Below are 16,368 nucleotides of genomic sequence, written 5' to 3' on the forward strand. Positions count from 1 at the left end.
ATTCCTTCGGATGAGACGTTCAAGTGGACACAAATTCCCACAGCATTATTCAAAGATGAGCAGTGAATTCTCTTGGTGCCCAAGCCAATGTTCCTCCCTGAACCAACACAACCAAACAAAAAATAAATAAATGGGGAATTAATTCACATTTTTGCAACATTGCAATGGGCACGATTCACCCAAATAGGCACGAAGTGCCAACGTTAGCAGGAAAATCGGAGTCTGACCACAAGCAGCTGCAAACAACTTCAAACCAGCTAAGTGCTTTTTACTTTCTCTTTTGTGTAAACAATGTGGGTACTTGAGATGCATTGAAGCAAGTGGAGAAAGGTAAATAAACATAGCTGCGTACTCAGTAAAAACCATTAAGCTGTCAATCAAATGAGAGTTCAAAGGATCGGACTGAAATTTAATGGAAACAAAGGTTTTGAGAGGGTCTGAAGGGATTTCAAAGGCTTTTAACTTTCTATAAAAGCTCAGAGACTTGAAATAAATGCTGTGTTAAAACAATGGGGATGAATGAACAGCTAAGTAAGTGAGTGTCTTCTGACAGTCAGGTGACTCAAAAGGGATCTTTCCACCTGCAGCTTCCTAGACAGAGAAAGGAGAATCCCTTCTGTCGAATGGAGTGCTGCAGTGATTTGGAAGCTTTCCAGCTGTCCAGGGGACATGGAGATTTAAGTGACGAAGGAATTTGAATGCTTTCAGACGACAGAGACAATAATGTGTATTTTACCCCAGAATGGTGTCTGAATTCACCATCCTGAAACCGAACAACATCTTTCCCAGGGCTAGAAGTGACAGACCAGCCACGAGACCCCCATCTTGGGGGAAGAGTGCTGAGGTCAATCCCTTCCCTCCACCCAACACCTAGGACTCTTGGGGGACTCTCCCTTTGCAGCCTGGCAGTGATAAAGGGGCACATGGGCACTGAACCTTACCGTCTTGACCACCCTCGGAGTCCAACACGTCAAGTCTACCTTAGTCATCACCAACACCAAAGATGCATTTCACGCTGGGGAAGCGGGTGAATAGTGGGTGGCCGCTGAATGGGCCATCTAGCCTGCTAATGATATGTCCATGAGGGGTTTTATATACTAATCTGGTTCCTGCCTGCTCTGGGCGGGAACCTGATCATGGCCGGCGGGGCAGGCCAGGTGAATCCCAAATGTCCTCATGCTCAGCAGAAATCCAGTTGTTAGCCCTGAAGCTCTATTCAGCAGGCAATCATGGTTCCCGCCATCAGCAAACCAGGCCGGTAAATCCCCCCCCACCAATGTATTTCCAGGATAGCCTTCTTTCAGTGCATTTCAAAGAAATTCCCTGAATTTTAGATGCCTCATAGAAACATTACAAGACACTAAGTAATTCTAAATGCTTTTCTTTAAAAAAAAATACATTTCAGTTACTATGCAAATAACCATTCTCCCATCCCGTTACTAATTTTTTAGTGCGGGGGGCCAGGAGATTTAAGTGGCACCCGATGTGAGAGTTCCACGCCGGGCATCCTGTCCCGATAGCGTCTCCCAGCGCTGGATTTCCGGCGGCGTTAGCTCTGCACCGGAAATTGGCATGGAGCCTCATTATACATGCAAACGAGCATATAAATCTGATTTAAATATAATTAGTGGATCTCGGCACAGACAGATTGGCACATGCGCAATGGCCCACTCAGAGCCAAGCTGCTGGCCTCTCCGGCAGGAATAGGTCCTGCCCCCTTTTTTCACATGATTCACGCTTATGCTCTCAACGGTGCACAGAGTGTGGGAGATTCATTTTTAAATTCCCACCGAAAAAAACAGTGTGATTTATTCCAGTTTTCATGCAAATTTGGCACTTAGAATTCTTTTGGGAGAGTCCTGGCCCAAATGTTTAAAAATTATGATTTGGCTGATGAAACATTTGGGCTCAATCAGATCCATTAGTATACACTACTTAACACCAACACAACAGTTGACAAATAGAAGTGTGGAGCATTTTGAACAAGCCTCAATAAGTGTAAAAAGTTACTTTTCTAAAAGCACAGTTGTACCTGAAACAACAAGAATGAATAATTTAAATCCCTGAAACTTTACACATGCAGCAGATCAAGCAGGCTACTGGCATTTTCACTTCAAATTTGTTTAGTCTTTAGTCAGTTTGCTTCATCTGCATTTCTAACACCTGCTTCAGACAGTTTTCAACTGCATTGCCAAGTACAGTGCATTTTCTTTTATCTTAATCTATCAATATCCTTCTACAAGAAATGTATGACTCGAGGGAGAATTATCTACCAAGTGAAAATGATCGAGTGTTCAAAAATGTCAGCATCTGAAGGGAAAGTCACTTGAAGGGAGGCCCCTTTTTTCACAAAGGTAAAAAGATTTGAAGCGAGTAGAAATAAAAATCTTTTTGATCTTACTTATTCTGATGGAAAAATTGTAATCTGCAAATTCTACCAATATTTTTCAATCACCAAAAAGATAGTTAAAATGGTCAGATAGATATTGCATTGCTTTCCCAAAAGAAAATTAAACATCATATCATTTCATTTCACGCAATTAGAAAAATCAGTGAACATCTGTGGAGAGTAACTGTTCTGACCTGTTGCCTGGCTATGTACCCTGATTACCCACCCCACTCCTCCAGCCTCCTTGTTCTTCCCTGGCTCCAAGCTTCCTTGCCCTTTCTTCCCACCCTGATCAATCCTGGCTCTGGATTCCAATCTCCTAGCAATGCCTGCTCTGCCATCTTGCTCGAACTTCCTTGGTTCCAGACTCTGATCTTCCCTGTTGCAGCCTGGTGCTGAAGATCTATGATGACAAAGTCCCTAAAGATTTGAATTATTAATAGGGAATGTATCCCCAACATGCTATGTGCATAACTACTGATTTCCTTTACGGCATATATCTATCAGTCCAATTACATCATCAAGCCCAGAATGAGGTTTTAATTGATAACCTTAATGAGGAAGCTGCTGTGACATTTTTGCCAGATGAAGCGAGCTGGAAGAGGAAATGGGACCAGAACAAGCCTAAATAGGTACATTTCGTTATTTTTCTTCTAAAAAGCCCCTCTTATAAAATCATAATTCTCCCTCACTTAGAGGCATACGAACTTGAAATATTAACTTGTTTCTCTCTCCACAGATGCTGCCAGACCTGTTGAGTTTATCCTGCATTTTCTGTTTTTGTTACACTCACATTTGGTCATCGCACGTGATCAGATCAGGTTGCACTGGGTGAAGAGCAAGTCACTAATCTGCAAGAGGAAGTAAGATCGGCAGGGCAGTTGTTTGTTTTGGTCGCCACATTTAAAAACGGATGTACTTGCATCAGAGGCGGTACAGCAAAGGTCCCTGGAATGAGGTGGGAGTGTCCAATTATAAATTGGATTCTCTAGAGTTTAGAAGAATGAGTGGTGATTTCTTTGCAACCTACAGAATTCTGAAAGGGCTGAGAGATTGCACTAAAACATAGGGGCACAGTCTCAGGATAAGGGGCCAATCATTTAGGACTGGGAGTTGTGAAACTTTGGAATTCTCTACCCCAAAGGAGTACATTTAAGACAGATTTTTGATCTGAGGGCGTTTAAGAGTCAACCACATTGCTGTGGGTCTGGAGTCACATGTAGCCAGACCGGGTGAGGGCAGCAGATTTCCTTCCGTAAAGGGCATTAGTTAACCAGATGGGTTTTTTAGGAAAATGGTTGTATGGCCAACATTAGAACTTCAATTCCAGATTTTTGTTGAATTCAAATTTCACCATCTGCTTCAGTGGGATTCAAACCTAGGTCCCTAAAGGAATACCCTGGGTCTCTGGATTACTAGTCCAGTGACAATCCCACTGCGCCACTGCCTCCCCATATAGGATATCCCGCTCAAAGCAGAAGGACAGACACAGCCCTGCACAGCTGAGCACAGATATAGTCCCTCAGGAGTCAAAGATCGGAGGCACTACTTGGCTCAACAAGAACAGATGATCATGCACCCATATATCAGAGTTCCCTGTGGCAGTACGAGGGCACGTACTGAAAATGAAGGAGTCCACTTTTATGCACCAAGGTGGCTGAGTGCATTGATTGCATAATTTGATTTGATTTATTGTCACATGTATTGGGATATAGTGAAAAATATTGTTTCTTGTGCACGATACAGTCAAAACATACCATTCATAGGGCTCCATTTTACCAAAATTCCGCGCCCGAAACATGGTAAAGTTGTTGCGTCGGGCCTAAAATGCGGTCCAGACCCGACCCAAGGCCAATCGCGCCTTTACCAACGGCCGTTTAAATGCATTTGCATGCATTTAAATTGGCATAATGAAGCCCGCGCCCACCTTACCCAAGGATTCCCACTTTACGAGGCTCTGATCCGATCGGCGCCCGCGCATTTACCGTGTTGCTGAATTCAAGTCCGATAGGGCTTCAACTGAACCGCCGAATCGCCCCCGACCACTGAATCGCACCCACGAACCACGCCGGCAGCTCACCAGCACCCCCCCCACCCCCGATCGGACCACCCTGGGACGCAGGCCCCTCCAGCAGCACCCCCCCCCCCGGGATCGGACCCCCCGGCCCCCGACTTACCTTAATCGCTGGTGTCTGTCGAAAGCATCCTGTGATCCTGGATCCTGGCCTTGCTCCGGGGGTCCTGATGGGTAGGATGACGTCTCTTCACTGGGGGGGGGGGGGGGGGGGGGGGGGGGGGGATGTGACGTCTCTTCCCTGAGGGGGGGGGAGGGGGGGATGTGATGTCTCTGCCCCTGGGGGGGGGGCGGACACGCCACATCCACCCCCCCCACACACCCCCCTCAGGAAGAGACGTCACATCCGCCCCCTGCCGCCCCCCCCCCCCTCAGGGAAGAGACGTCAGATCGGCCCCCCTACCCCCCAGGGAAGAGACGTCACATCCCAACCCCCTCCCCCCCTAGGAAAGTCGAAGGCAGTGCAGACAGCAGTGCTGTCAACGCTGCCTTTGACTTTCGCGCTCGGGCGCGCTGAGTGCTGTCGGCGCGGTTCGGCGCTCCGACAGATGCAAATGCGCTAGGCCCCGCCCACTGGACCCACGCCGAAAAAAGTTATATGGGGGCGCTGGAGCGTGGCTGCCAGGCACGGGTCTGATTTACAACCGCACCTGGCACTTGGAGCCGATTTGGTAAAATCGGCCCCATAGAGTACACAGGGGAGAAGGAAAGGGTGCAGGATATAGTATTGAGGTTACAGGTAGGGCAAAGAGAAAGATCAGCTGAATATAAGATGGGACCATACAAAAGTCTGATGACAGCAGAGAAGAAACTGTTCTTGAGTCTTGAGTTGGTACGTGTTTTCAGACTCTTGTATCTTTTTCCTGACAGAAGAAGGTGGACGAGAGTATGTCTGGAGTGCATGGAGTCCCTGATTATGCTGGTTGCTTTCCTGAGGTAGCGGGAAATGTAAACGGAGTCAATGGATGAGAGGCTGGTTTGCGTGATGGACTATGCTATGTTCACAACCCTTTGTAGTTCCTCGCGGTCCATACCAAGCTGTGATACATCCAGATAGGATGTTTTCTATGGTGCATCAATAAAAATTGGTGAGAGTCGTGCTGAATTTCCTTAGCCTCCTGAGAAAGTAGAGGGTTGGTGGGCTTTCTTAACTATAGTGTCAGCATGGAGGGACCAGAACAGATTGCTGGTGATCTGAACACCTAGAAACTTGAAGATCTTGACCAACTCCACTTCATCACCATTGATGTAGACAGGGGCATGTCCTCCACTATGTTTCCTGAAGTCGATGACTAGCTCCTTCATTTTACTGACATTGAGGGAGAGATTGTCATCACACCATTTCACTAGATTCTCTGTCTCTTTCCTGTACTCCGTCTCGTCGTAGTTTGAGATCCGACCCACTACAATGGTGTAATCAGCAAACTTGAAAATGGAGTTGCAGCGGAGTTTGGCCATGCAGTCATCAATGTATAAGGAGTATAGTAAGGGGCTGAGGACACAGCCTTGAGGGACACTGGTGTTGAGGATAATCATGGAGGAGTTGTTGACTCCTGGCCGGGACAACAAACCGGGCTACCTTGTGGAGGCTCATATGCGGCAGCACTCAGCGGGTGCAAGAATGGGACACTGGCATGCACAAAATGCATGTCACACTGTGTAGCATTGACAGGTCAGTGGCGCTGGTGGTGGAGAGATGCATAGAGTGGGTGTCTGCTTCTCCTGCTGAGAATGTTGATCCCTACCACCACTAGACCCAAAATCTGAAATTTGCACTCCCATTCCTCCTCCCCCCCCCCCCCCCCCCCTGACTGCGGGAACTTCCCAAGCACATACAGGCCACTCTCTCTTCAAGCTGTGCAAACCTGATGGCATCTGTGGGCCAATAGCTGAGTGTCATCTCAGCCGTGCTCCCTTTAATTGGGGCACCTAAGGTGATGGAGAAGCCATGACTAAAAGGACAGCATGGAGTGGCTTGGTCAAATGACATATTTCTGCACCGTATAGACTATGTAAAATCCCAAATTCGCTCTCAACAAGCTATCAGTGAGCTTAACTACCTTAATTGACCTCATTGCAGAATTGGGTGCGTTGCCAGGGCCCACCTTAACCTGTCCTTACAAAATGGGCCAGCAGCAGGAACAGTGATAGCAAACCAACATGGTGGCCAGCAGTACCATTTTTAGTGCCCACTTACCTCCTTATTCAGGTTCTAAAAATCATGTCTCTGGCGAGGGTAAGAAGTCAAGGAGATATACTCAAATTCAAAAAGGAGAAAGAGAAGACTCATCTTGTGGAGCTAGCAGCTCCTACCTCTCTTTTAGTATCAGTTTTCCCAATCCCTGGAAACCCAACAGTGAAATTTAAGTTGGACTTCTAATTGCACTGTAGGTAAGTGATTTTAATAGGTCAATTTCATGCTCTGCATCTCCTGGGCATGATAGTCAGATACCCTAACATACACCATATAAGTAAGGCACCAGTCTGATGCACAGTGTGTTGAGATGCCATTTCATATATTTAACCAACACCATCCCCCTCCCCCACCAGCCCCCCACCTCTCTCTCGCCCACCAGCTGTAGGGGGCAGTGGTTTAATCTATTTCTAGTTCCTGGAAAGATCTAGCGCAAAACCTACGAAGAAGTGTTTGTCTGTTCATCAGGGATCACAAGAACCTCAAGTTGCTCTGCTCATTACAAGGCATAACAGACAAACAAAAACAGAAAATGCTGGAAAATCTCAGCAGGTCTGACAGCATCTGTGGGGAGAGAATAGAGCCAATGTTTCGAGTCTAGATGACCTTTCGCCTCTGACCACTCTGACAAAGGGTCATCTAGACTCGAAACATTGGCTCTATTCTCTCCCCACAGATGCTGTCAGACTTGCTGAGATTTTCCAGCATTTTCTGTTTTTGTTTCAGATTCCAGAATCCGCAATATTTTGCTTTTAGCATAATGTACAAATACATTCACAGAAATTGGAGTTATAGGAAGACACTGAAGTTTGTACTGCCTAATCTAATTGCTGATTTCTATTCAGTGGACGCTAGGAGAATATCTAAAATAACTTCATGTGCATCTGAATGGATAAAAAATTACTTCTCTGACAGCTAAATGAAAGGCCATCCTCTATGATAATGCCTATTGTATTGTTACAACACTTTTCTACTTCATCAGGGACAATCAGCATATTTTGAAACAAATCACCTGATGTCAGAATAAATGGTACACACCTGTAAAAACAAAAATATTTTAATGATCCTACTGACAATTACGTAGTTTCTAAAATAAGTGATACAGAATTATCCACCAGCAAGATTATGCAAAGCACAAAATACTCCCAAAGTATAGCCATGTTAGAAGTTTACTTAACTCATTTAGGGCATGTAAAAAATGTTTTAGCTTCTACAATGAACTGTCAGCCAACAGAGTAACTCTATTTAAGATATATGAAAAAGCTTGTGAAGTAAACACAAACTTTGAAAACCAACCTTTATAAAAGGTCACCTACACAGAAACACTCAAAAGACTGAAAAATATTAAATACAAAATATGAACAACAGTCCTTATCTTGAAAAACAGTGAAAGAAGTGATGGAGAGTAGTTTTTCATTCAGCTTGTGAGGAATTGTGTCAAATCATATCTTCAAAAATTTTATTAAAACAAAGCTCTCAAATATTACTGCTCCTGTTATGATCAACCACCATTTATATGGGAGGACTTTTTTAAAATGTAAAAAACATGCTTTTCATCCACTGCCCGGTGCTTGCTGACCTATATTAGTTCCCAGTCCCAAATGACTCCATTTTATATTCTCATCCTAATGTTTAAATCCCTCCATGGTCTTGCTCCACCCCATCTCTGTAACCTCATCAAGCCCTACCATCCTTTGAGAACTCTGCATTCCTCCAACTCTGGCATCTTGTCCGTCCCCACGTTCTTCACCTCACCACTGGCAGCCATGCCTTTAACTATTTAAGTCATAAACTCCGAAATTCCCTTCATAAACCCCTCCATCTCTCTCTCCTCATTTAACACCCTCCTTTAAACCAGACTCTTTGACCATGCTTACGGTCACCTTTCACCTTGGCTGTGTATCAATTTTTGTCTTTTTATGCTTTTGTGAAGTGCTTTGGGATGTTTTTCTATGTTAAAGGTGCTACATAAATGTAAGTTGTTGCTGTTCAAATATCAATGCAATTAAAATCTATTGTAAATTAAAATAAATGTAAAAATAATGCATATATGAATTTTATTGGTTCATGTGATAGAAATGTGCTCATACTTCTGTTTTTTAAAGGTTTTATTCTCAGCAATTCAAAACACCAATGAAAACAGTATCGAAAACAATGGTAATTCAGCTAAAGGAAACTGAAGAAACTAGTACTGAAAACAGTTTGGGAATCTGAATTGTACACATTCTGAATTTTAACCAGGCAGAATGCATTGTTTTGGGTGCCGGTGGTGGATGGTGAAAACCAGGAAAATGTCAGCACCGAATTTCTCCACATTTGACTTGAGCACATTTAGCTGCATACATCCTTTGGAAGGAGCTGTGGTCAATTACTAAATTAATTAGTTAATTAGAGCAACATTAGCACATATTTTTGGCTTGAAAGTCTGGTCCACAGGTTTCCAGGGCTCTATGAAACTTGCTAGTGAAAGCAAGGTAAGTAACATGGTGATAATTGATGGAGTTGAATCCATTTTAGAGAAATTCAACAATAAACATTCACTACTCACAGCTGTTTCTTATTTCCCTGTGGCAAAACTGGGGCGGCATGGTGGCACAGTGGTTAACACTGCTGCCTCATAGAGCCAGGGACCCGGGTTCGATTCCCAACTTGGGTCACTGTCTGTGCGGAGGTCTGCGCATTCTCCCCGTGTCTGCATGGATTTCCTCCCACAGTCCAAAAGTGTGCTGGTTAGGTGCTTTGGCCATGCTAAATTCTCCCTCAGTGTACCTAAACAGACGCCAGAGTGTGGCGACTAGGGGATTTTCACAGTAACTTAATTGCAATGTTAATGTAAGCCTACTAATAAATAAAATAAATAAAATAAATAGATAAGGGTTTATTGATAGTGCTTTCGTTGAGAGGTTACTTTCTGTACTTTGCATGTTTTCTCTATCACATCAGGATGGGACCCTGCCTTAGTTTACGCCTCAGATAAGGACCAAGATTACCAGCAACAGCTCCAGCAACAGCCTACTGCTCACAGACCTGTAGCTCCAAAGGAAACAAGAGGCAATAGAGAAGTGCAAGTTGCAGGAGGCAATACCCCAAAGAGGTCTGCAGGCCAAGATAATTAGTAATTGTTTTTTAAAATTTGAAAAGGACTGGTAAGGGGTTGCATCAATTGTAAAGGGATTAATTGTAATTTTCTTGGATAATAAAAATACTGGTCCACGTGTGATCTGCAAGCATTACCAAGAAAGACACCATGTCTAACAGGCACAAAGGAGAGTTGCAGATTCAAATGAGAACTACAAGAGGAGGAGTTGGAAGATAATGGTGATCAGTGCACAGATGCAGACACAGAATCACATATAGTCACTGAATCCCTCCAGTGCAAAGGGAAAATAGATAGGAACAAAAAGAGGAACTCAGAATTATTATGAGGTGAATAATAATAATCAGAAAGAGGTCAGTTCTTCTGTTTGGCAGAGAAGAGGCAGAAGCTCTTGGAGGTATTATGCGAGCTGGCTAAAAAGGTTTAAATCCTGGAAAGATGTGTGAATAGCTCAGGGACATGAAAGAGCTAGAAGTTTTACCAAAAATGGCCAAACTGTGAACAGGGTTATTATTGCTTGGTCACTTGAAAAAGGACTCTGGAAAGCTACATCAAGATGACTGCTGTGAGCCGAGGGTGAGAGGGTTCATAGAGGGTATCCTTGCTTATGATAATCGTACCCATGAGGCTCAGGGGTGAAAGCTGTTGTCAGATAGGATTCTTAACCTACCCTGCGTATATAAAGAACGTAGTAAGAAGTCTCACAACACCAGGTTAAAGTCCAACAGGTTTATTTTATAGCAAAAGCCACTAGCTTTCAGAGCGCTCCGAAAGCTAGTGGCTTTTGCTACCAAATAAATCTGTTGGACTTTAACCTGGTGTTGTGAGACTTCTTACTGTGTTTACCCCAGTCCAACGCCGGCATCTCCACATCATATATAAAGAACAACATACTGTGAAACTGTATAGAGATGAATGAGTTCTGATTTCTAAAACTTGAGTTGATGAGGAGAAGCGAGGAAGCCTCAGAGACAACTCCTCTTAATTTTGATTTGGCAAAGAACTTTCCTTTAGTACCTGAATTTAGTGAAGCAGTAGTGGAGATGTATTTTTTGTCCTTCGAGAAAATTTCCTTGAATCTGAATTGGATGAAAGAACAGTGGACTATGCTCCTACAAAATGTTTTGGTAGGGAAGGTCTTGAAGGTGTACTCACATCTTTCAGCAGAGCACTTGTGTGATATAAGGCAGTAAAGACAGCTGTACTCAATGGTTACAATTTGGTGTCACAGGCCTATAGGCAGAAATTTAGAAATTTGAGAAACAGAACAGGCCAGACCAATGGGGAATTTGCTTGGGAAAAGGAAATGGCATTTGATAGGTGGTCCAGGTCAATGAAGTGGAACAGAGATTTAGTAACCTCATTCAAAAATAGTATCCCTTGAGGTTAAGGGTTCATCTGTAAACTAAGGGAAGCCCCGGTACTTGCAGATGATTATAAATTAATTCATGAGATTATTACCAGACCCCAATTTGGAACCTTTCAGAGAAACTGGAATGAGAGGAAGGTCAATTATAAGGAGAGATCAGGCCCAGCTTAGAAAGGTAGAAAAGGTAAAGACCCATGTTCCTCTCAAGTTAGTAGAAGTCAAGGTTCAGAGAAAAGGTTCAGTTCAAAGGGGGCAACCTGCTACTTATCAGAAGAAAAGGCATGTGATGGCTAAATGCTGGAAATTAAAAAAACAACAGGCCTGTAACATTAGTTTAGTTGCACAGTACCCCTCCAGAAAAGACTGTCCGAGAGTGTAAAGCTTATGACAAACAGATAGTTTCTCCAATGCTTACTGATAGAGTGAATCAGGGTGCAGGAAATATAGGAGTTTTCTGTTTCAGTGTAAAGAGTCTCCACATTTATCTGGTGAGGCAGGCAGATCAATTGTAATCCTTAGGTATACGGGGATGACGCAGTTACTCGTGTTGGCCAATAACTTGACTCTTCCCCTCCCCCAGATAGTTCGATGAATGCCAAGGTATTATCTTGGGGATTGGCAGAAGCTATTTGCCCGTGCTTTTATATAGAGGTAGTTGGCTGTCTTTTAATTGTTGAATGTTGTTCCTAATTTGCCTATTGATAGTATACATTCCTTGTTAAGAAATGATTTGGTTGGGGATAAGGTATTGCTGCCTCCAGTGGTTTGGGAAAGCTCGCAAGGGCACCTAATTCTAGTTGTTCAAGTTGAAATTGTGCAGGCAAAGCCGAATGACTTAAAAGAATCCATGACTTTCTGTACGAAAAGTGGAATGAATATTTTGCTAAAGATGTTTCCAAAGATTCAAGTGCGAATTAGACAAAGCTTGAACATGGTGCAAAAAAGAAAAGCAAAATGAAATAGAGAAAATTTATGAACCAATAAATAGAAACATTAAGCTTTCTTAGCTAAACATCGACATAACCTTAATGAAGCTCTTCAAGCTAAATAGGAATTCACATGACAGAAAAATGAACTGCTGCACAAAAGAAGGCAGTGTTAAACCTGCAACTTCTGGATAAGAAAATCAAAGGGTTAAATCATGGAGAAGAACTCAAAGCTAAGAATGATTCTAAAGTTAGACAGATGAGATGAGTTCAATAGCTACGAAGGTCAACTCAGATGTTTGGTTAAAAGTCACCACCGCCCTCAACATTTTGCCCCCAGATCCAGTCAGGGATGTCCTGGACATATCCAGGATCCCAGTCAGCCACTAACAAATGTACAAGACAACTGAATGATAACATGTTTGCCAGGGCTGGTAATTGTGTGAACATGTGAATAAAACAAGTGGGTGCTCAGCTTTTTGACTCTGGTTGGTTTCCCACTAGTGTAAGGTGCCACTGACCATATGTGGCAATCCGGACATCTCCAAAACAAACAGGAGTACTCTACCAACTCCAAGAGTTTCCGCTCCATAATTTGCACCTGATGTGTAACCACTAAGAGACCTTATTACAGATGTGTGAAAGGTTCACAGACAGCTGCCATGACACTTGTATCCTGTGACAATCAAAACTCCCTGATTTCTTTGGACTTGGAAGCAGATTTAAGGGGTAGTTCCCAAAGGAAGGGATCCTGGCTATAAATTTCACTCATGTGACCTGGCAGAAACCTGACCAAAGAAGCATAACAGTGCCACAGTGAATGCCACATGATGTAATACTCTCCACTTGCCTAGTTGAGTGCAGCTCCAACAACACTCAAGAAGCTTGACAGCATCCAAGGACAAAGAAGTCCACCTTGATTACTACTCTTCCACAAACATTCAATCTTTCCACCACTGACGAACAGTGGCAGCCGTGTGTACACCTACAAGATGCACTGCAGGAATTCACCAAGGCTCCTTAGGTCGCACCTTCCAAACCCACTACCATCTCGAAGGACAAGAGCAAGAGATACCTAGGAACACCACAATCTGGAAGTTCCCCTCCAAGTCACTCACCATCCTGACCAATATACCACGTTCCTTCACTGTGACCGGGTCAAAATCCAGGAACTCCCACCCTAATAGCACTGTGGGTGGACCTACAGCTCAGCGACTGCAGCATTTTTAGAAGGCAATTCACCACAACATTCTGAAGGGCAACTAAGGATGGGCAATAAATGCTGTTCTAGCCAACGACATCCACATCCCATAAAAAAATAATTGATATGAAATCACCAGTTGTGTAATTGAACAGGTCATCAGCACACTGAAGATGCTCTTTAGGTGTCTAGACAGATATTGTGGTGTCCTTCAGTGAAATGAATAAAAAGGAATATTAAGCTTCCTTAGCTGAACATCAACATAACCTTATCATACCTCCATGTGGGGGAACAACTGGGCAACAGTGACCTCAATATTAAGATTACTGCATAATGATGAACCTCAAAAAATGGGCATGTCATCAAATTTCTTAACCAATACTTCCAGGCTTTTGTCTTCAAAACCTTTCCATCTTCAAGGCAAGGAAGGCATTAATACTGATGATGATTTCTATCACTTTCTCCAGGACAATTAGAGTTGGGCAATAAATGCTGAGCCAGCGATGCCCACATCACACGCAAGAATTTATAAAATTACATTATTTTGTCTATTAATATAATGGAATAAATATTTACAAATTTTCCAAACTTATTACAACTTTCATTATAAAAATATGCTGGTGTATCGATTATTTCAAAGTTACTTTCACAATTACACAGTAATATCATTCTCAATTTTTTAAGAAACATGTCTTAAACGTCAAGAATAAATCAGATGAAGTAACCGTTGAAAAACTTGAAACACCATCTATTAAAAGAGAGCTGACCATAAAACATCTTTCCCCCACTGGACTTTGGTCAGAGTCTGCAGAGTAGCACAGGAGTTTAGTCTTTGGAATAATCAGGCTTCTCAAACAAAAATTCTCATATTTGTTTCAGATTTAAATATCTCTCTCAATCCTAATATAAAGAATTCTGAATATATGAAATACCTGATGTATACTTTTAAAAGATCATGATTTCTCCCTTTTTTCAAATCTTGCAAAATTGAATGTAACAACATCATTCAAATGAGTCTCATAATTATCTGTACAATATTTTAATGTAACAAATGGGAGTGGCATGAAGCTCCTACTGTACAACCCCAATCTAAAGCTAGCACACAATTTTAGAAATAAAATCTCAGTTATCTTATTATTTAGATCACGTATTTTTTCAACCAGGATAAAGAAAGCCATTACCCTAAAAATCAACCTGGTTCTGCCCAACAAAATTAAATTTGAGACTTACTGACTATCACGGTAATTAAATTCATGTCACAAATTTGCAAGAAAAATGGACATGACTAGTATGTTTCCCATCTACACAATTCAATAGACAAACAGTGCAATCACTACCTATTTGAAGCTGACATTCAATGGAACATATTTGGGGGAAAACATCAGTTTAATCATTCACAATAAAACCCATAATTTTAAACCATAGTTTGCTCAGGACTCACCTTCACAGTTAAGGTACTAGCCATTTAAATGCTTTGATCTAATTGTCGGTCAAAAAGATTTGCAATCATTCTTTTACTGTCACAGTTGCATCTGAAAGTATTAGTGATCAAGCTTAAGTTTGCTGTTTATACATTTAGTGTTCTCTGTCTAAAATAATTAGTAATTGTGGAAACATTCACAACAGAAACAAAATTCCCATTAATGCAACAGTTAGAAAAATATTATACACCATGTGTGAAGGTTCTACCTTCCATAACTTGGATGTATAAGGATACAAACAGATTTGATTAGCTAACCATTCCGCAGACTATAATTGATCTGCCATCAAATATTATTAAGGCACATCAAAGAGAGAAATCAAATCATTTATTCTAATCTACTTTATTGTAAAACAACACGTGTAAAATGAAGGGGAGGGGATAATGAAATTATGTTTCTAACTTAAAGCAATTCTCTGTGGCACAATACAAAGAAAGCAGAGAGTCTGGAATTTATGTAAATTGTATTCATCTATCAAATATAACTAGGGTATTTATATTAAAAATGTTCTGTTATACAGCAATCAAACATCAGTATGGTTAAAGGTTTGTATAATATTTGTCTCCTGACTTTTTCTTGAGCAAAGAACTTTTAACCCTAATCTATAAGTAGAAAGTAAAAACACTTGCAGACACGCACACGCACTTGAATTATCATTTCCTGTAGTATCAGTGGGTCATGATTTATTTTCCAAATATCAATCCCTCAGTATTCAGTAACTAGCATTTGATGAACCTCATAAAAATGACCTATATATTGATACATGTCTCTATTCAATCTTACCTATAATGAATTGCCATTCTATTTAAAAAAAAATTTCTAAAGACTTTAAAATGCAATGAGAAACTATGGAAAGGTAGTTTTACATTATAGAGTAAGCTGTGAGGCATTTCAGAATTGCATTCCAGTAAACATTAATGGCTACCAGAAGAAAGCTATGCCTTATTACGCTGTTAAAATAGTCTTAAAAACTGTAATACAGCAATCTAAATTTTGTCATTGCAACATTCATTTAAAATGATAATTAGGAAGGGGAGGCAAAGGGTTCAAGTAATAGTATGGTGAATACCAATAAAATATTTGCAGAAAGGAACTTGAATTATTTTAAATCTGATTATAATTTAAAGAATGCCAATATGCAATTCTATTCATTAATGGAGCTAGTACAAAATGCAAAGGTAAAAGTGAACTAAAACTTAAAACAGAATGTATCTTGTGAAATATGCCTTTAATATGGAAACCAGACAATAGAGTCCATTGTTGTGCCTTTGTTCATTTTAGAAATAACTCAGTAATAAATAGTTAAACATTACAATTTAACCAAGCTTACAAATTTAATATTTTAATATTGTCACTTAATACTTCCACTCTTACCAGAAAACTTCCAAAAGCAGAATTGAAAATAGCAGCTGCCTGTAAAACAAAGATTGGATTTTTTGATTATTGCATTTATCACTTGATACTGCTAAATTACATTTGTAGTATTTTAACTTGTCGACCACAGCAAATGCTTGTATCATACTAAAATTAACCTAGTAAACACAAAAATACATATAATTATCGTTGTCACTGACAATCAGACAGAAAGAACTACAGTACAGGACAGTACCACGGCATTAGCAAATATTGTATGTGAC

The 16,368-nt window shown here is 41.5% G+C and overlaps 1 protein-coding gene across 3 annotated transcripts in view; it reads right to left on the reverse strand.

Annotated features, from left to right (window-relative positions):
- slc10a7 (solute carrier family 10 member 7) overlaps positions 1-16,368 on the reverse strand; it is a 352,662-nt gene that overhangs the window by 225,189 nt on the left and 111,105 nt on the right. For 2 of the 3 annotated variants that reach the window (XM_078212284.1, XM_078212300.1), the window contains exon 5: positions 16,106-16,144. The exons of the other annotated variant lie outside the window; for it this stretch is intronic. In XM_078212284.1, the coding sequence (XP_078068410.1) occupies positions 16,106-16,144 (39 nt within the window). The remainder of the gene's footprint in view (positions 1-16,105; positions 16,145-16,368) is intronic. 3 annotated transcript variants of the gene reach the window in all.

The sequence above is a fragment of the Mustelus asterias genome, chromosome 1 (assembly GCF_964213995.1).
Source record: "Mustelus asterias chromosome 1, sMusAst1.hap1.1, whole genome shotgun sequence".
NCBI lineage: Eukaryota > Metazoa > Chordata > Chondrichthyes > Carcharhiniformes > Triakidae > Mustelus > Mustelus asterias.